Source organism: Zootermopsis nevadensis, unplaced genomic scaffold (assembly GCF_977971745.1).
Source record: "Zootermopsis nevadensis isolate Lab colony 2312 unplaced genomic scaffold, Znev_1.0 Znev_ptg000002l, whole genome shotgun sequence".
Taxonomy (NCBI): Eukaryota; Metazoa; Arthropoda; class Insecta; order Blattodea; family Termopsidae; genus Zootermopsis; species Zootermopsis nevadensis.
This window is the reverse complement of record NW_028259134.1, coordinates 13,498,142-13,520,662: the sequence shown is the minus strand read 5'-3', so window position 1 is coordinate 13,520,662 and position 22,521 is coordinate 13,498,142. Positions and strand designations below refer to the sequence as shown.

Genomic DNA, 22,521 nt, shown 5'->3' with positions numbered 1-22,521 from the left:
ACTCCCCATGGGGCGAAGATAGACGAATATGCAGAAACGATGGAATGATGATTAGCAGGGGAGACTGCAAAGAAATCAGAGGAATCTTTGAGGTTATATCCCACAAATTTAACTCAAACAAAATCTGTACTTAAGTAAGAAGGTATTCTCGAATGACAAGTTGCCTGATAATATCTTTTATAAGATACTTACAGTTGCAAGGAAGAATAACAGGTGAATTACTTTTCTTATTGGCTTATAGACTGTTAACTTCTCAAAAAGGAGCTCGTAAGAAGTTGTTGGTTATAGGTGTACAGTAAATGCAAAACTCAAAATGAAATTGTTGTTTAGTTTCCCCTGTGGATCTCAACCTAATCTTAAAAAGACTGGAGACCTAAATAGTGTTGACAGACAAGTCTTCTTAAATAACATGGGACGTGCTTTTCTGTCGTATCAGGTCTGAAATGAAAACTGCAAATTTATTAAGATTATCGGCTGCCAACCGCGAACACATTTATTCTGCAACTCATCAGCGGAGTGTGAAATGCGAAAATGGAATTTATAATCGATTACTAACTTTAGAGATATTCTTCCTCTTCCACAGGAAATATTCTGAGGTTGAAATGTGAACAAATTAAATACGTAACTCAAAAGTTAGGATTTTGAGTCTAGGAATTTTGTGTGTTGAAAACGTGGGCTTACTGCTTCTGCGTTCTTGGTATGAAGGCAACAGAAATAACGGGTTTTCCCTCATGTTTTATTCCCGAAAATATTAAACTTTTTTTATTTTAAATATGGTATTGCGTCGTATACTTTACATTAAAAGTTCTCGGGAGAAAATAATTTTCTACCGTGTCGGTCCAATATAGCTTCTGTTTGCATGAACCTCAAATGGAACTTCACCTATTTTCTAACAAGCGGCTTACTACTGAAACTATTGTTACGACAAAATGCACAGGGAATGGACAGGACAGCTGAATGGCTAACTTATTCCTTTCTATAATAGACGTGCAGCTGAAGTGACGAAACAGTGAGAACAGCTGAACGGATTTTCATGAAATTTGATATTGCTGAGTTTTACTGCAATTTGTTGGTACACTACAATTTTTTTAATGTCGGTCGCCAATAACGGACATTATATGAATAGGCTACCTACTGGCGTTTCTCGCTCGCCAAAATTATGTTTTGCGTACGTTTTCTAAATGTGATACCCGATAAGAATGACGGAAATCACACCTATTATTACAGTTATTCAATTCAATTCAATTCTTTATTATTTGTGTGCTGTATCAACAGCCAGATGGCCAATTACAGATACAACACAGAGATGAGCTCATGAACACAATAAAAGCATAAAATATAAAACAAGCCGTATATAATATACATTGTTACGGAGGATATAAATAAACAAGAAAATTGCAACTAAATATATTAGGATATTTGTAAAAATAATTTAAATAAATTAAATAAATTATACTACGAGGGTCGCTCATTAAGTAATGCCCCACATTTTTTTCCTCAGAACATATTTATTCAAGATGGCTCAAATTTAGTGACAATATAAATCAATGTTTCCTTTACACATACTATTTTTCCACATAGTCCCCATCAACTTGTACGGTTTTACGCCAGCGTGGAACAAGTGCATGCATGCCTTGCCGGTACCAGCTCTTGTCCTGTGCACGTAGCCATGTCCTCACTGCTTGAATCACGCTCTCGTCATCTTCAAATCTTGTTCCGCGGATAGCATCTTTAAGTGGCCCAAAGAGATGGAAGTCGGAGGGTGCCAGATCTGGACTGTAGGGTGGATGGGGTAGCACCGTCCAACCCAATTTGGTGATTTCTTCCCGGGTTCTCAGACTTGTGTGAGGGCGTGCATTGTCGTGCAGGAGCAAAATTTCTGCTGGATGCTTGTGAGGCCGAACTCGTCGAAAACGCTTCTTGAGGGTTTTCAGGGTCCTGATGTACGCGTCTGAATTGATGGTCGCACCTCTTGGCATCACATCCACAAGAATGACCCCATCACTGTCCCAAAAGACAGTCATCATGACTTTTCCGGCGGAGGGAGTTGTCTTGAATTTCTTCTTTCTCGGTGATTGAGGATGATGCCACTCCATTGACTGCCTTTTTGTCTCTGGCTCAAAGTGGTGTATCCAGGTTTCGTCACCTGTAATGATCCGGGACAGAAAGACCTCTCCCTCAGCATCAAAACGCTCCAACAATTCAGAAGAAATCGTTTTCCTTTGAATCCTGTGGTCTGCTGTGAGACTTCGTGGAACCCATCTTGCGCACACCTTCGAATATGCGAGAGCCTGGATAATTGCAATCACATTTCCATTGCTGACTGAAAGCTGTTGGGCCAATTGTCGAGTTGTGATGCGCCGATCCTCACGAATAATGGCATCCGCGCGGTTCAACATGTCTGGAGTGGTGGCTGTGGCAGGACGCCCAGAGCGCGGCAGATCACGGAGCTCGGTTTCTTCACTTCCTGAAGCTTTAACTCTCTTAGCCCAGCGACCAACGGTGCTCCTATCGACTGCACAGCTTCCATACACAGCACACAAACGTTTATGAATGTTCACCACCGTTTCTTTTTCAGCAACAAGGAATTCAATTACAGCTCGTTGCTTGTAACGAGAGTCGTTCACAGACGCCATTTTAACAGTTCACTACAGCTCCGCTATCGGTTGGAATCATTTGAAACTCCGTACACGAACGCGGGAAACATCAAATCTCAAGCATGTAAAAGTACACTTTTCTATCTTCATTATTGGCTGAGAAAAAAAATGTGGGGCATTACTTAATGAGCGACCCTCGTATTATAGAATGTGAAGAAGTGTGACAATTTTCGTCTCGAATATGTCCAAATCCCTGCAGACGACATTAGCAGCTGATGCGCATCTAGCAGAAGGACTGTTTTTGATCAAAGGGCTAACACTGAACATAGAAAAATCTCTCAGATTCCGAGCAGGGATACGGAGACCGACAGCTTCCAGACGGGAAGGACAGCATTTAACACCGCGGTAAACCTGCGCAAGGAACAGTGCATCATAAATATAACTTAAAGCATTAAATATCCCCCCTCCCCTAAGTACATAATTCCGTGGACTTTTCTACTCTTTAGTTGTCTACGCTTACGGTAGTGATAATTAAATTTGATTTCTGTAATTGACCAGTGAGACTAAATATCGGAACTACAACAATTAAGGTGCATGACATTTATAGACTACTCGCTGTTTGTCTGCATTGTGACAATTACATGATCATTTCGAGGCCGTATTAACATTGCAGTTTTGGAAGCAAAATCTTGAAACGTTTCCCGTTGAAATTTGATATTGCATGGTAGTAAGAGTTGCATATAAATGTAACACGTGCTAAAATCTGTATTTGCAGGCTCCAGTTTTATTACATCTCTAGATAAACAGTAGCAGATACGTAGTCTTCACAAGACGGCTTGGTTTTATTGGCGTCGCTTTCTCACCCCTCTTGATGCCATCATATAATCCAAGCATCCGAACTCCCTGTGTGATTTTCATAAATACAGACAAAAAGTTTTGAAGCGCAGGGATTGTAAGAGAGTGGCACTTTGTGGCAGTATGTGACTTAGTCTTAAAAATGTGTAAAAATGGAAGACTGTCTCGGAACTTCGAAGATGTTTCTTGTTTTTATACTTTTATTGCCTCTTTTTTCCGATGTTTTTCTTCCTCTTACATACTTATCTTTTTCTCTTACTCTTTCGTTTCGCTGCGTCCTTATGGCATGTTTTGTTATATTTCGTCATTTTTATGTGAATATGCCTTGTTCCGGTCGTAATGCGACTTTGAATTTAAAGCAGGTTCCTATGTAGGACAATGCTTGTCTTTATTATTCATAAATTCTCCAATGATATTTTCTAACAAAGTGGCAAACTTTGTAGATTCTGCATGTTTATGTTCCCAACAAAAATGTACCTGACACAGAAATATAGTTCACTTTTATTATTGCACCTAACCCATACGAAATTTCCATCTCGAACAACACTCAGAACCATATTCTTCACAAGCCTTATCATCGGAATATATGCGAATACCTCTTCAAGAAATTTCCACAACACATTCAACTTAATGTGACAGACTCCTTTACCCCGCTGGAGTAATTCTACTTCGTGTTCTTACATTCTTGGACAGTGGTAGACACCCAAAGGTTGAGAGGGAATAAGGAAGGGTCGTGTGTTTCCAAAAATGTTAACACAAAATCTGCCCACTTTTGAGCAATCTTAATACACCCAAAACAGAGCGTAAATGTAGCTCTTCAAACTCACAATCTCCAGTGTGTAAAATTGGCAGCAAATGTGTTAGTTCTCCTCCTGAATCATTATTTTATGGTATAAATATTATTGAAGTAATTGTTAATTAAGCAAACAAGTAAAATCAATTAGTCGACTAGGAATCAAGTATCCTAACTTAGGGTTTCTTGCCTGTCCTCATATCCTACAAGATAAGGCATATCAAAAGAAACAACTACTGTTTTTATCTCATGCTCAGAACTTTGTCATTTATCATTCTTTCTTCAAAATCATTAATGAAGCGTTGTTAATTAAACCAAGAACGAGACCACTTCCGGTTTTTTCCCTCGACACGGAATACATGATGGCACACACGTCATCCGGTGTCACATAGTCTCTGCAATAATAAGCTTCTTCACGGCCATAAGTGAAGCCTTGAATCGGAAAGGAGAACTTTGAGATCGTGGAAGCTTTACGAACACTGGGCAGTAAATGGTGTAGTTATAATGCTGTTGCGCCGTGTATTCTGGTAGAAGTTTACCGACCTGTCAGAGGTCCTTGCTGTCTCCATTATCAGGGCGATGGCTTAGCGTGTATAGCTGGTAATTATTTAATATTGTTTGAAGAATAAAACTGTTTTCATTAAATTTTTTGATCGGTGTTTGCTTCAGCTTGGTTCCCGAGTAAAATAAAATTACTCCGTCCCTTGTCAAAGTAGTAGGAGTTGCACATTTCGTTCTTGGTAGTTGAAATAAGATAAATTTAAAAAACATTCGCTGTCTCCAATAAATCTCTGAATATTTGTATCATAATAGCTATATCGAATATCTAAATGTTTGTTATGACTGGTGTTTCATTGTCCCTTTGTTTGAGGTATGTCTGATATTCTATACGTAACTGAATGACTAAAGTTTTAAAAAAAAAATACTTCACCATGAAATTATTGGGTTCTTTAAACTCGGATCTATACAAAATTATATTAACGGACACTTTTAGTGGCGTAGGCATGTACTTTTTCGTTTTGGAATCATTTAATGTGCCATTGTACAAGCTTTCTAAAATACAAGAATTGTGTCCTTATTAAGAAATCAATGGATGGAAGGAAGTACTTGCATTCACAGTTGTAAAATCTGTCAAAAGTAGTTTTCCACATTTGTGTTTCATGTTCCATTTCTTACCTCTTGACAGACCTTTTTCAGCAGACTCAACCCAATTCAGAGTTTTGTACGTCATTGTCACATTTGCTTTTTGTCGTCTATTTTTCTTCACATATGTCAAACAAACGTAACTCACAAGTTCTCGTAATTACCAGCGTAGTTCTGCTGAAGATTGTCTTTGTTGACAAGTTCTAACTCTTTTGCACTTTGTGCTTTTCAATAGTAATGTCAGCACCTACATACTTCATTCGAGATTTCTTATCCTGGTAGAATAACTTCACTTTGTTCCTGAATTTCTTTTCAGTCGTGAATTCGTTTGACAATGGAGAATTTCAAGCGTCATTCAACGTCGGATGTTTTCATTGTACATAGACAGGATTCAGTTGAAAATATCTAGAATAACCAGTACAACCGAGATTAAGGCAATTTTAAGCCTTGCTTCCGTTCCCCATGTATGTAAGCTTTTATGGTATGTTTCCCTTAAAACATCAGTTCAACATTTTATATCCTCCCCAACAATTTAATCAGAGTCAGTCAGAATCTTACTGTTCCAAGTTATTTATTCACAGTTCTGCTATTGAACGTAATAATTATATAGTTTAAAAACTTTAACGTGTTTGAAATAATTGATGATAATGTTGTCTTATATAAGCCTACCTGGTCGTTTATACCATTAAAATTGCTAGTTTATATTGTAATCCTAATTATTCATGTAGGTTATTGTTTATAACATTGTATTCAGTTGATTGTTAAATTAAACAATGAATGCAGTTCAATTAATCAGATATTTAGGAAGAATGTAGTTGTCTTCTATGATCAATAAAATCTTCTCGGGCAATCAGCCACGTCAACTGGATACCTCCAGTCACATCAGAACCCTGATGATGGGGACAGAGTTGGTTCCCGAAACGTCGGTTTACTACGGGAACCAGTTGACGCGGCTGATTGTCCGAGAAAATTTTATTGATTGTACTCGCCGCGAAAGTCTCAAATCTTTTGTCTTTTATGATGTTGCACCGTGCAGTCTGGTATATATTAACGGACGTTTCAGAAGAGCCTGCTACCTCCTTCAGTACTCATTGCCCTAATGAGGATCGCAGCAAGCTGCTCAGAAACTTCTGTCAATATTTACTAGATAACATGGTTCAGTATACCAGAAGACAGCCATATTCAGACTAGTCGCTACCAGAACCTTGAATATCACAGAGATTTGAGGTTCTGACAACGGAAGTTGTCGATTATAACGCTTTGGGGTGTGACTCCGTGATCGTATGATCGTGTAGGGGTACTCGACTTCTCTTCTAACGTTTGTATTCACCTACAATGTCACACGGCGTCAAAACCCAGACAAAGGCAAACGACAGAACCGTTAAACTACTAATATGTTGTAAATTGTCCACAAAAGATTTTAACCAACTGTTAAAACGCTCTATGACTTAAACCCTGATGTTTTAACGGAATGAGCTGTACTACATGCAAAGCTCCTCTTAAAGAATATTAATAGAAAAATAGCTGTGAGATGGTGGGGTCCCAGCTCACTAATGAAGATACAAGAAAACTTTATCTGAGTTGAATCGGCCACCTGTTGTGAACTTCGTGAAAGAAGAATTTTTTTGTACATTATTGTCACGCTAGGGACCACACGCGGAGTTAATCCAGTGATTCTGCTTCGCCCTCCCCTCCCCCGCGGCATGAAATACGATGTGCTACATTAATGTGCTTGTTACTCTGTTCCAAGATGTAACATCCTTATTTAAATGCCAATGAAAAGACAATAATTTACTTTTATGGTCTAACCCAGGGACTGGCAGTTAATTTGATATCCAGCGGGGATATTACCAAGTATCAATAGGCCGGAGGGCTTCATAATAAACATTAATTAAAATTGTTAATACCTGTCACTTATTCGCACTGGCCGCACATACTATGCAAACAGACATACCAAAAGGGTACATACAGCTTTACTAATCGTTGATTAGACTACGATATTCCAACATCTACCATCCTGTAGGTGCTAAGACACACATTGGATCGAATATGGAGTACAGCCCAATGAACCAACTTACGTCCATTTGTCTCAAGGTAATGGAAAATGTCATCTAAGTCTACGTCAAGGAGGGTGAAATGGGCAGGGTATGTAGCACGCTTGTCGAACTAATAGAAGTTTAAAACATTTTGGTTGGACAGCCTGAAGAATAGAAACAACTCGGATGACCTAAGTGTAGACGGAATGATAATATTGAAATAAATGTTAAGGATATTGGGTGTGAGGGTGAAGAGTGGATTTGTGTGGTTCAAGATAGGAACCAATGCCGGGTTCCTGAAAACACGGTAATGAGCGTTCCGGTTCCATGAAAGGTAGGAAATTTCTTGGCTAGCTCAGTTGGTTAGAAATTCATCATTTATTATGTAACTGGGAAACAATTGCAAATGACTGTGTCTACGTTCCGAGGCTGTGTAAAGGAATGACGATACAAGATACGACATATCGATTAAGCCCATTTCTTATCGTTTTAGAAACACTGCTTATAGCATTTTAATAGGTCACGTGCTGTAAATAAATGACTGAAACATCCGAATTTGTGAATTATTCACTCAAATAATTTTTATAGTTCATATGTGATTAAGAGCCTTCTTGAGATAGTTTGATTCCCACGAGCACTTGAGAGCCAGAAAGTAGCACCAAATTTGATAATTGATCAAATAACCTGGTTTACATCACTTTGTAAGTGTCGCTATAGTGCGTCAGACGAGCAATAACTAACTTATGGGGATCAATACAAGGTATTGTTTACGTGTCAACAATTATAAGTATGAATATTGCTGTATTCTTGCTTATTGCATCGTTGTCTTATAGAATTTCACCGACGTTTCGGATATCCTTGCTGCCTCTATCATCAGGGCGATCGCAGCAAGGACCTCTGAAACGCGATTCATCGCCCTGATGACGGAGTCAATATGACCTCTGAAACGTTGGTAAATATCTACCAGACTACACAGCGCAACAACCCAGAAGAATTGAAATGTTCATACTCACTGCTGTGAAAACCTCAAATCATACACGTCTTGTTATTTCTCTCTCTCAGATACACACACACACACACACACTCACTCACTCACTCACTCACTCACTCACTCACTCACTCACTCACTCACTCGCTCATATATGTGTGATATATTCAAGCCTCCTTTTACAAGACAATAATTTACTTAGCTACGTCTATCGAGCGATTATATCGTGATGAAATTTTCAGAATTTTGGCACAATTACATATATCGCAATAATTATGTCGCATTAATTATGTCGCATGTCTGATTACCGCAAAACTACTATGCTTCAGTTGTATAACTATTCCAACGCTTTGAACGACCGGCTGACTGAAATTAGAGAGAATCCAAAATACCACCTGAGGATGGAATCCAGCAGGACATCATTTTAGCAGCGTCATCGTATTTAATTTCAGTTTGCAATGTCGATAATTGAACAATGATTCCAATACATGCGGTCAATGTTAACAGCAGCTGGCAGTCGTATTTGATTCAAGTAAGCTCGCGTCCAGTCAACGATTTAACTTATTCTACACGTACTTTCATTCAACGTAATTTAATTTTCAACGCTTCTACTTTTCTTGAAGTACCTAATAATTCTTCGCTTTCAACGCAATTTTAAAATTATTAGGTCTACAGTTATGATGAGAATTCATGTTTGCAGTCTGTGGTCTGATGCGCCTGTCACTTGTCCGACGGCACGGGGACACTTCTCTCTGAATCGTGGTGATTATGTTTTCGGTTCTGGCGCCGCGTGGGCTGGTCTGTAGATGCCTACGTTTTGAAGGAGCGTACTGTCATCATCTTCAGGGCTGAAGTGACAAGTTGGGAGTCAGAGGGATTGCAATGCATGTCTCCTTCCGCCCTGATTGTCCCGTTCCTTCAGACTCCACTTCCGGTCATCCTATATATTCCAACTGCGAACGAAATAACGTGTTAGTGAGTGATAATTTAGGTTATACAAGTAATTACCACTGTGATGAACTGCTATATTTCTTTCTTTCTTTCTCTCATCATGTTTTACTCGTAGGTGTCAAGGTTTTTTATTTATTTATTTTGGACAATGGTAGGACTCCTTGGATTAGTGATCAGCCCGACGCAAGACCTCTACCTATACAAACACAGAAAGACGCGGACAAACATCCATGCCTTGAGTGGGACTCGAACCCACGGTCCCAGAAGCCAGGCGCACGAGGTCATTGCTTCAGACCGCGTGGCTACTGCGGCCGGCGAACTATTATATTAAATTTATAAATCAGAGTTCTCTCTCCGAGAAGGTAATAAGCACTCAGTTATTATAAAATTTCCGAATTCATAAGAAACCGCTACCAGTTCTTATCTTCACCTTGATGAATCCAGTCTCCATCAAGTGGTTTTCTTCCTTCGAGACTTCCAATCAATGTTTTGTGTGTTTCTTGTCCCTCTAAGTTGAGATAAAATTTTAAGAGTAACAATAAATTTAAATATTTGTGAATCTGTTTAGTTTATACACAACAGATAGACCTACTACTTTTCATTTGCTCTGCGAATGAAAATATTCGATACGTGCTGAGAGCCAGTTCGTGTTCTTTCAAAAACATTTACATGCAAATATCCATTCTTGTGACTAGCCTACTGACTATGTTTCCCCGAGAGAAGACTGTTTTGCGTCTAGATCTCTCAGCTCAGTGAACACCCCCCATCCGACCAACACACATTGTGGGAGCATTCAGAGTCAGCAACACTTGAAGAACACTAATTGGAGTGGTCTCAGGCTGGAAAACATAGCATCATGACCCACTCAACTGGAATGATCCAACTATCCTTGTGAAGTACGCAGTATTTTAAGATACTTTTTGTCCACAATGTTTGCCTTAAACACTGAAGTTCGTATCCAAGAGATACTGGAAAGTCAGTTGTGTCTGGATTGATAGTATGGAAACAGGAGTAAATAGAGCACTTCGCTGTCTCGTAGGTTGGCAGAGTTCTTAATGTCGTATTATTTCGTGATTAAGTTAATGTAGTTTGTTGTTTGTGTGAAAATTGGTTTTGAAGATAATTATGATTGATGATGGTGTACTATAAATGCTATGCAGACTTGCATGTAGATGCCAGTGTTTCGGAGTAACTTCGCTTGTGACATGCCGTTGTGTTGTGTGTAACTAGCTGTATTTTTACAAACACAATCTGTTGTAATTTGAAATGTGATATATCATTGTCGAAGGTTACATGCTTTGGCATTTTCCCATGCCGTCGTCAGACTCTATTTGTACATAATTCACGTTATTAAGTATGCCTCTTATGCAAATTTCACTTACATTTGCATTCAATGTTAAAAATATATAACCAGACTTGTATCAGAGTTAAAATTATTTATCAGAATTAAGAGAATTGTTCCGAATGTACTTACAGGCAATTTATAAATGTATCCAGTATAATATATATGACGAGTTCTTTTGTCAATGTTCTTGTTTATATGGAATGTCGTCTTGCGTTTGATTCATTATTATGGCCGTGTGAATTTCTATTAGCATAGAGTCTTTTAATAAATAGGTTGTTTGTTTAATAGTTTTCTAAAAAAAGTCTTTGTCTTTTGATGCTTATAACTTTGACTAAGTACATATAACAGTCATTTGATGTTTTTCCTGTCTTGGTCAACGCAGTAGACGCCGTCATTTGTTTTTTTCAATTAAATAGTACCACAGTCGCGTTGCCAACTTATTGATGAAATCGCCAGATAAAAAGATAAAGGAGAGAGGGGTGTATCGTTTGAACTTGATGTTGGAATTTGAGTAGTGCGTTAGAAATCAGAGCACATAATCAAGCCATGTTGTAGATGCCAACACGAGAAAACTATTAAACTTTAGTAATGTAATAGTTGGTCAGATGATTACAATATCAAGAGAGAAGGAAGTAGGGCGAGGAAGTTGAGGCAGCTGCCCTGTGCGCAGATGATAAAAAAGAGGTTCATGTATCTGTCAGGACACTTCCTTTGTAGTCACTGAATGTGGTCGGCGCGAAATGGACTTCGAACTGTGAAAGAAACGACTTAACCTGTGGTTTCTTACTTAGATGGAAAATCTTCTTCGCCGTTTATTCTTCAGAAGCATTTCGTAGTGTCGTCATAGGTCGTGGGTCATTGGGTCAATGACAAATAGGTTCGTTGGGGGAGGGGCGTGCGACTTGCACAAATACAAAAATTGCTAGTTGACCTCTGAATATCGCCGTCTGCCGAGAGTCTGCTGTAGGAGAGTATTGATTAATTAAATAGTTCGATCGTCACGCCACTCTAACTGGACGTTACAACACCGGAATAATTTAGGAGATAAAATATTTAAAACGAGAAGGTCGTTATGGTTTTACTGTGGTCTAAAAAGATATATGCAGCATTGCTGCAATGCTTTGAAACGTTTCTTCCAGTAGATTACAATTTTACTTTTCCACGTAGTATTTATTATTAAAGCTCGTCATTACACCATATCTCAAGTAAGTATAATTCAGTCTACAATTTCACACCTTCAAGTATTCTAGCTCCCATGTGTTCTTTTCCTTTCAGGCGTTTCAACCAAATTTTATATCTATCTGTCATTCGAATTATGAGGCTTCGGATAGTATAATCGTCTCCATCCTGTAATTTTCTCTTTCTTAGGTTCCAATGTATATCTCAGATCTTTGATCTCAAACTGTATTCTATTTTAGAGTGAAATCAGTTTTAGTCGACATTAAAATTAAGATATTTTAATGATCGAGTAAAGTTTTCTAACGCAATTTTGTCCATTCTATGAACGCGTACAATGTATAAAATATACACGGTGTAGTTTCATTTCAATTTTTATATTATTGGCATTGATAGGAATAGAAATCTTAAGATGGCTGTCTCCTGGGTTGTAGCGCCGTGTAGTCTGGTAGAAGTTTACCGACGTTTCAGAGGTGCTTACTACGATGAGGGCCGATGATTAAGCCGCGCGCTACAACCCAGAAGACAGCCATCTTCAGACTCAATTTAGAGAAGTAGAAACATGGAGCTATGGAGGTTGGTGCTTGGTTTTTTGGCTGACTAGCTGTAGTCTCATCAAGGAGACTGATACAGATGGGACATGTAGCTCGCATCATGGTGATAAAAAGTTCAGACCATTTGGGATACCTAGGAGTAATAGCAGGATAATATTGCAATTTGTCTTTAGGAAATAGCGTGTAAGGTTGTAGACTGAATTGAGGTGGCTCAGTCCTTCAGATTTCAGGGGATTTCTTGACTAGCTGAATACTTATCAACTCCTAAAGAACGGTGTTCCATGAAATTAGTAGGTATATATACGGAAATCTTCTAATTACAGTTCTTCTAAGCCCAGATGTGTTATCCATCACTGAAGCTTAGAAATGATTTGCAACTCAATTACGTTAAGTCCAATATATTGTGGAGTTATTCCAAAGCCCTAAACCCCGATTGTGCATTTCTCACTTTAACTTAAAACAGATGGTAATGGCCTTAGTAATATACAGACGCAGACAGTGTTTAAAGTTTAAAATATGTGGGCCTGTGTGTCTAGGTTCTTGTTGTAGGCATACGTAGGCCCACGCTGCTTTTACGGCAAGACATTTGTTTGTAGAAAACAAGGTGTGTTCACGAAGCATATGCACTCTTCAAAGTATTTTATACTCTGTTAGTTAATTGCGATTGCAGATTTATTGCCGCAAAGCGAATGGAAAATATGTGCAGTACGCTGAAAAAATGGATGAATTTTAAATAAACACTTTTGCATGTTAAGTGGGTCGCTTGTCACGCGGTATAGCGCATCTTCACGGTTCGGATAGATGAAACAGCTTCCAGATATGGAAAGCAACTGCGAATAGAAGAAATGAACAGTCGCCTACAGCCGACAAGGGGTTGTCCTGCAGCCTAGATGTTGGGCGTTTGCTCGTACTTGGGCGCATTCTTTGGAGTGGCTTTCTAAACATTTTACTTCCAAAATCTTGAGTAAGATGTTAACATCAAAATTTGTTAACAGGCCTGGAGGATTTATATCTATTCATATGCACAGTGCATTGCTGTGCATTTGCAGCTGTCACGGTCTGGTCGGTTCGGTCACACGCTGTAGTTCTGCAATTTCTCTGTGTCTACATCCTATCTTTATTTCTATCCCAAGTGCCTGTTTTCTGCTAACACTACTTCTTCATCTCCTACGATTCCTACATTCTCCATTTTCTCTCTCTCCCCTGTGAAACGTTTATCACCCTTAAGTTGTCTGCTTCTTCTTGTCTTCCTATTCATCATCTTAAATTCTTTGGTTCACGTATCATCTCCTTTCTTGATACCGGGTCGCCTTGAAATATGGCGCTCTGCGGATCTTGACACCAGAACTTACAGGCGTATGTCCAGTGATACCACGTGAATTTATCTGTTGCCAGCCAACCCTGCTAGTCACTTATGATTGTTATTCATGTAACATGGCTGGAATTGTTGCCCAATTTTAACCAAAACTGGAACATTTTGACAGATATTAGTAAAAGTCTCCAATATCGGATTTCTTTAAAATCCTTCTGGAATTATGTAGTTGTTACACGCGTTCGGACGGACAGAGCAATTTGAATGGACGCCTTGTGAAGTTGCAATGCGGCTAAAAGACAGCTGTCAGAGGAGCGATTACTGTCCGATAGATTGGTAGGCCTGCATGAGTCACTGCGTAGATTAATCAGATACGCAGTGATGTAGTTACACATCCATTACTTTCTTCCAGTACTTTCCAGAATTTTGTCGTCAACTCCATTAATATTATAGGTCTTATTTATAAAATAAACTAACAACCATCTTCTTCCAAATCATGGCCTGTTAGCTTTCCGATCTTCCATTTTTATTTGGCCTGTCTGTGCGTGGCTTTTTGTTTGTTGGCGACAACTGGTGAATCGGTTGAGTTATATCTGTGTTCAAATAGATCATAAAGATACATACAAATCCTGTGTGAAATAATTTTTATGCTGACAGTTACAAATATAGCAATGATGTGAAATTTCGAGGCTTTATCAGACAAATTCTACGCAGATGGTAGATACGCACATAAATTTTATTAGCTTCTTGTATTAACCTGTAACGAAGTATCAATCCCTGGTTCTTGATGCTGAATGTGTTCCAGTCTCAGGAAACTATCTGAAAATTCCTCATTCCCTTGTTATCTGAGCCTTGAAACAAGATTCTCTTCCTTACAAAAGCAACGAACACAAGTAGCGAAGCGAAACGGATTCCGATAACCACGCCTTCTGGTTCACAATGATCAGATTTCAGCATCTTACATCTCTCGAACAATCGAGACGTTTCCCGTCCCCAATCACCCACCACAGCGCCATCTTCTATGACGTTGCTATAGTAACATGATAAAACAAGAAACCGCGCTGAATATCTGGAACAAATTCATTACGCACTAGAACTGCATTGTGGCGTAGTTCTGTTGTTTTATTTAAAACTGGCACATGCTTTCAGAGTATGTTACAAAATGGCGTTCGCACGTGATTATAATATATATGTGATAATCGAGTTTATTTTAAGCCAGTATAGTTCCAAATATTGAAGGATGGAGGCCGGGGGTTGATTCCCGACAGGGGCAAGACATTTTCTCTTAGCCACCACTTCCGTATCCGTTGTAAGTGCTACCCGATCTCATATCCAATGTATACAGTAGTAAAAGCTTTCTGAATGTGAAGCTTACCTTAATATAGCGCCGAGGTGAATAATACATATCGTTTTATTGGCTGTAAAAAGTGATGTGGCCCGAAACAAGAAATCGGCGGATAACTGGTCGGGAACATGTGATCTTTACATCCAGCATTCCAATATACAAACGATGAAATCAGTTAATTCCATGTATCGCTCATTGGATTTTATCTCACACTTTAGGCAGAATTTTTGTGGAACACATTTTGGCTAGAAATCCTACAAATCCTTGACCTGCTCAAAATGTCTGGTCGTGCTTTCGTATTTTTAAGGGACTCGGTCGATAACAGTATCAATTTTGAAACGTTTACGACATCGGCGTTCTTGGTCCAGTTCCGACAGTCGACCGGACCCTATGAATAAATCAAAGTTTGAATGGATAAGAGCAGAGTGTGGGTGTGACGCGCCATTTAATATTTACGTGCGACAAAGAACGGAATTCTAAACCGGGCGTTAAATTATCATATAGACGCCTAAAGCACAATACCAGGCACATCAGTTTCACACATGTAAGCGGCAACATTTCAAAAATTATGATACCCACTTTCCTCCGAATGCTTCCAAAATATTTACAAAGGCAAATATTTTGAGTTGTTGCGCCGTGTAGTCTGGTAGAAATTTTCCGACGTTTCAGAAGTGCTTGCTGCCTCCATCATCAGGTCAATAAATCAGGAAAAGTATGAGGTTCTTAGAATCTCCGAATTTAGCTAGACTAGCCTTCCCATTGTGGTTTACCAGATGAGAGTTCAGGTTCTCATGGTTCTCATGTAGGATACAAAGCCCCTAACTGCGATCGAGGTTACGTTAATATGCTTCTTATTCAGGGCTAAATATGGAGTAATAGTGGCATGCCCCTTCTACAAGGATTGGACAATATACGACCCGCAAAGAAAAATCCAGTCTGCAGCGATGTTCAGATTTAAATAATACGATATTTTGAAGTTACTGTTTCCTCATACTCAGGTTTGGAAAATATTGTCTCTTGAATCAAACAAAAATAATACGGCCCTCCCTTATATGAAACTAAAGCGGAACTTTAATTGTCAAAAAAGGACTTATCGTACACAAAAATGGCACTGCATATGTTGTGCATATTGCATGCATAGGCCTGTGTATAAATTTTATTTTGATAATTTGTTCATGGTACGTATTTAAACAAGTAGAAGCAAATCATGTGTGACTGTAATTAATTTTGACTATGCGGCAATGTATTTGTATAAACAGTAAGTAAACATCAAGGCTAGTGAACTATGCAGACTATAAAAACACATTTGGAAAATACGTATATTCTACTGGATTTTGGTTTTCCAGTTTCTTGCCCTGAATGCAGATATTTCCGCTGGCATGTAACTGATTGCTTTAAGCTTTACCCACATTTTATAACACTGGAATCTTCTGCACTCAGTCACTCACTCCCCATTACTCATGTAGTCGGTGGTTTACGATTTTCTTGTGATACAAAGTGTTCTTGTGGAGAACGTCTCAGAAACACAAGTGTGAAAAAAAAATCGATTTGAAACAACGTTAGCTATTATGTAGTTTGTTTATTCGTGGAAGTTTCTACCATACAGTGCCCGTCAACAAAGTGCAAGGTTGGCCGTCAAGCCTACGCAGTTACACACGTATAGATGTTATTTCCGATTTCAGTTTTGCAAGCGACATTTCGTCTGTCGTCTGAATAAACTGGCCCATCGACACGACGTGTATATTGCGTCTTAAGAACTACGTGATCCAGTGCAAAAAATTATTTTCGAAAAAAATAACTGTTTTCCCATCTCTGCGAACCAAAATTTCTCATCTTAGACTATCATCTCATTTCGACTTCGACGCCAACCTGGTCTGGGGATAGCAAAACCAGAGGACCCAACAGACACATGTTTTGTCCTCTTTCCTCATTTTTACCTGACGATGAAAGCAGAATAAACTTTGGAAATATTGTAATATTATTATTTTATAATATAAACAACGGACAGGATCCAAAAAAATAATTTTACAGACTTAACAGCCATAGCATAAACGGGATATAATAATAAGTACATGGGGCAGAATCGATATTAAGAAGCGAATATATAAAGCTCAACTAATCAAGAAGTTCCCCATCTTTGATGGAACCCAAAGATTCGTTACCGTGTTCACATGATCCCACCACCGGATGTACTGATATAGTATTTATTCAGTCTGTCATATAGAAGTTGCAGAGTGGCGGTAATTATTCCGTGTCGTTTTTCCTTCGCCTTCTGCATTGCATCATTTTGCACTGTGCACATTCATAAACTTATTCTACTTGTCTAAAACAGCCCTTAAACTGTACCCCTAGCCTATGGTCTATCAGAAATTTCTTTACATTTCACATTAACTTAGATATCCAACCTAAGATTAATTGCGTATATTTTACGTTATTTCCTATCCTTTACTTTGCTTTATGCAAGTTATTTGAATTTATTTTATACTTGTTTGCTATATTCACTTTAATCTGTCTTCATTACCTCATTCAGTTCCGGCTCCCGTTTTCCTTTGTTTGTTAATATATTCTGCAGTTTTGGACACCGTAAATACCGGAAAACCGGACAGTACTCATTTTCAGTGTCGCCGTTCTCAAGCCTTGGCTTATTCTGATGTCTGAAGTCGTAGCACTGAAATTCTGAGCTGCAAGAACACAGCAGAACATAATTTTGTGTCTCAGCACAAATCTCATTTCCTGGAGTGAAGCTTCACGTCTCCCAGTTGTCCACTCTCGTGACGGCTTCCAACTCCGCACCAGATTTCAGATCCTGGAAGAGGCACATGTAACTTCCGGCTCTGAGAGAGTATTGTACTGATCCACATTGCAGGATAACATTTATCAATGGACTAAAACAAAATAAGTTTATGGCTCAAGATATGGTTCCATAAATCTGAAAAAAAAAATTCGGTGTTCACAACAGCCCACCAGTATAACCTGTCTTATCATATGCTATGCTAAACTAGTTAATTCATACTGTATTTCTATTATATTAATTTTAATATTATTATTAAGCGTCCTTAGTTGAGTTTATACAGTTAACATAATGTAGGCATTTATCTTTTTTGTCTCACGTTTGCTACCTGTTTACATGTTTTGTGTTCTGCGTAGGTTCCGTTTGTCTTCAATTGAACTAGCGGTTTGGCAACAAAATATACCTATATATTTAGATGAACATGGTCGTCTTCTGGGTTGTAGCGCCGTAGATTCTGGTAGAAGTTTTCCGACGTTTCAGAGATATTTGATGCTACTGTCATCGCCAGAATAATATATTTTCTTAATTTCTTATGGCAAAAAATTATGAAAACTATATCCAGGCATTAGAGATTTTGTAATTTTCGGTAGTGTTTTTGCGTTGTAAATCGCAGAAGGACGGCAGCTGGAAATCTGAGGTTATCTCAGAAAAACTTTAAGTATTGTAAATCTGTATCACAATAATTGATGCACACCGATGACAACGTTCTTTTGTCTCCTGTAGCATCTAAAAACAATGCAAATTCATCAACATTTTCTCGAACTTTAATTTTTATGGTACGCCTCACGTTACACGGAGAGTGTGGTCAAATTAGTTACAAATTAACGACGTAAAAGATACAATGCAAATCCGATCCCAGTCACTGTATATAAATGTATGGTTATTGTTGACTGTCAGGTTGCCAGCAGAATGTGACCGATACTCTTAACAAATTTTGACGTATACTGTGTCGTTTCTGAAAAGTTGGGTGCTTATAAGAATTTGCGAATGAGTTTAGGAAGTATTTATTAGACATTATAATGACTCTTGAAATGTCAAAATTAAAAGAGCGTTTCTATCCCAAATTCCGCTTCGTGTAAATTTATTACGGAAAAATATAACTTTCTACCTTAACAAGCAGAACAGTTGTAATAGTGCTGGATGCAGACTGTTTGCCTTTGTACTGTAAATACCTATTTCCTTGGGGAAAATCTCTTCTTGAGTAGCTAATAGTCCCTCAGTAGTCCAGAGATTTCCACCTTCTACAACATCCAAAGTTCCATTACTGTTCAGAACAGACTCCCACTGCAGCCTACCCTAAGACACAAGAATATAGTCCACATTTTCAAACCAATTTGCCTTAAGATCCATTTCAGTGTTATTTACATTTAGATTTTGCAAACGTGTCTTCATTTAATTTTGTTTAACTTACTAACTTATGTATGCAAATCTTGTCTGCCCCATGCGTGTTACCCAGTCCATTTCATCATCTTAGATTGGTTCACCCCGATAATAGATAAATAAATATCTACAGTGCTAATACATTAAGAACACAGTGTGTTGTTTGCTTATTGTAGTGAAATAAGCTTCATCGTCTGATACATTGTTATTCCTGCATTACTTATACATGATTCAGTTTAGGATTACACTTTAAAACAACAACATGCATATTTAGCAGAGTTGTAGCCTACGGAAAGTCTCAGGCTCGACTTGCAATGGATGTCAGAGCCAGCCAGGCATATACAGAGTTTCGTCTGCATACAGCGGCAGATACTTATGTAAAAATATTTCATTAATCACGTGTATACAAAAGGCGTCGCAGACTGTTGTGCTGTGTCCAGATTAAATACAGTAGCTGAGGGTAAAATGTTTTCCTCTGTACCACGTTGTTTCACAATCGTGTGTCAGCCGTGAAGCGAACTCATGCGTCGTGCGTCGGCCTCAAGGCGCTTCAAAAAGGAAGCTCTGTATTTTATAATTGAAGGTAACGTTAGAAATGTGTTGTGGGCTGTGAGTATGGCGGTAGGCATGAAACGGAAGAAACATCTGATTTGGTTGGAGTAGGAAAGAGGGAATACAATAATTACACTTACAGATTATGTGTCATTGTATGTTTACTGTGACAAATTCCCAGAGGAGACCTGAACCATTTACAGGTGGAGAATTTATATATCAATCATGAACAACTGATACGTGATTTGACGTTGCTTACACTCGATCTATGGCTGTGTTGACATAAAGTATTCAGCATCATGTAGTACCCAGTTCAATTTCGGATCACATCAGCACGATTTAATGACGCCGGGAGAAATCGTTGATGTTGCACTGGATGGACCCCGATGTCAGTCGTATGTATGATTTAATAGCAGCGGGAGATTATGTTGACCCTACGAACAAATAACCTGAACGGGTTCTACCGTCTGTGCAGATGTAGATCATCTTAGCCGAATGTCGCGAATGAGTGGTTACCACTCCTGCTTCGTGTTCGGGAGTTCCCGGATTAAAATCTCGACTCGGAGACCGTCTGTATTGACCGAGATTTTTCGTGGAATTGCATTTTAGGCCCTTCTGCTGTTGACATTGTTGAACATGTTCTTCTTGACAAGCTAATAGCTTTTATGCACATCAAGGGAGTCCCGAACGAAGACATTTTGGAAACCACTATTCTAAATTAACATTTAAAATCTAAGGTTGCATTCTCCCTACGCTTCCTTATGAAAACCACGTAAAGGTTTATTTTCTGAGGCACTTCAGAGCGTTGTTTTTCATTCACATGTTTGTACTCGTGAATAAAAAAAGACGAAACATGAAGCTCGTTACTCCCTTCTTTCGTCTACCAACGCGTTCAGAGAATATATTTCTTTACGCACTCTAGCACGTCTGCAATGTGATAATTGTACAAAGGGCTAACTTAGTTTACTTCAGAGTTGTTTATTTTTATTCCCGTACCTTGTGTCCTCAGACGGCACTGTTACCGATATTTAATTAATAATGGCGTCTTTAGAAGCGAAAATGAAACAATCTAATCGCGTTTAAAGTTCCATATATAATGTAATATTCGTTTATATTGCCAAGCAACAGAAGTATAATATTAAAATGGTTCACAGAGCAATATGGTTTTTGAACTGGAATCACCTGGTTCAGGATCGGAACCATTCACGGGTTCTTGTGGAGACGGCAATGAATGTCCCGATTCCAAAATGGCGGAGAACTTCTTGACCACCTCAGATCTGAAGTTGTAAAGTCTGTGAAGATGTCGATTATAACTTTCTTCGTTGTGATGCCGTGTAGACTTGTAGATTGTTTCCAACGTTTCGGAGGAACCTGTCGCTTCCATTTATAGCGTTCATCATCTGTTCCAAATATGTAAGCGATACATTTCCACAGTCATCATGTTAAAAATCAGAGTGATTTTAATTTCTCAACATGAGCTCTACTTCATGGACTTGTAGGAAAAACCGGAAGGGTGTGTTGGACTTCCCGAACACAGAACAACCTTACATTTGTTATGGGTATAATTTGTGAGATTTCTGGTTCTTGTGTCTGCGAGTATTGTCATGGCTGTCTTATGGGTTATTGAGCCGTGTAGTCTGGTTTCAGAGGTGCTTCCTACATCCATCATCAGGACGATGGGGCCTGATGACGGAGACAGCAAGAATTTCTGAAAAGCCTTAAAATTTCTACCAGACTAACAACCCAGAAGGGAGTGCAACTTGTTAGCAGCAAAGATTGTAAGGATCCGTACTTGATGTAACACGAAGTTTCCGCTGTACCACCGATGCGCTTTGCACCGACTGACTTGTCGTTTCCCTCGGTTGTGCTTGCAGCTGCGGAAGCCTGTGTCCACGCTGTCTATCCCGGCTGCTATGAAGGGCCTGCAGTCGGGGAAAGACGTGGCCGGGCCGGGGGTCACGGAAGAGGCGGGAATAGCGCTGGTCGGAGTACACTCCGAGTACCCACGCTACACGGAGGAGCGAAGTCTGGGCGGCGGACTCTGTAAGAACGCGTCCATCGAGAGCGGCGGCGCTGGTGGGGCGGGCGGCAAACACAAGCCCAACGTGGGCTACAGGCTGGGCAGACGGAAGGCGCTCTTCGAGAAGAGGAAGCGTATCAGCGACTACGCTCTGGTTATGGGCATGTTCGGGATCATCGTGATGGTCATCGAGAACGAACTTTCAAGCGCCGGGGTCTACACCAAGGTAGGCACTGCATGCCTCAGGAATTCACTAGGTGTAATGTAACAGCTAATTGAGCCGTGTTATAACTCAGGCGGTTAGTCGCCGATTTAACATCGCTGTGGCCCAGGTCTGCATCTGGGGCAGTCCGCGTGAGCTTAGTGGTAGACATGGTAGCACTAAGACAAGACATTCTTCCTCTTTCCTTCCGTTTTCCCGTCTGAAAAGTTCCACTGCAGCCCCGTATTGACTAATGTACCGTCTGGGTCGAGGACAATAGGCCCGTTAGCGGACTAGTTTTACAGAAAAAACGTCTCACCCCATTACACCAATATAAATAATAATGACAGCGGGTTACTGACACACCGTCTCTCTAAAGGCTTTTTTCCATATCTTTAGCTCTTTCACTACTTCAAATTTCTTTTTTCATACTTTATTGTCATTCATTTAAACATTCCTCTAAATTATGTCGTAAGAAATA

The 22,521-nt window shown here is 39.2% G+C and overlaps 1 protein-coding gene across 10 annotated transcripts in view; it reads left to right on the top strand.

Annotated features, from left to right (window-relative positions):
- SK (small conductance calcium-activated potassium channel) overlaps nt 1-22,521 on the top strand; it is a 349,222-nt gene that overhangs the window by 227,658 nt on the left and 99,043 nt on the right. For all 10 annotated transcript variants that reach the window (XM_087350045.1, XM_087350067.1, XM_087350071.1 and 7 more), the window contains one exon: nt 21,693-22,064. In XM_087350045.1, the coding sequence (XP_087206171.1) occupies nt 21,693-22,064 (372 nt within the window). The remainder of the gene's footprint in view (nt 1-21,692; nt 22,065-22,521) is intronic.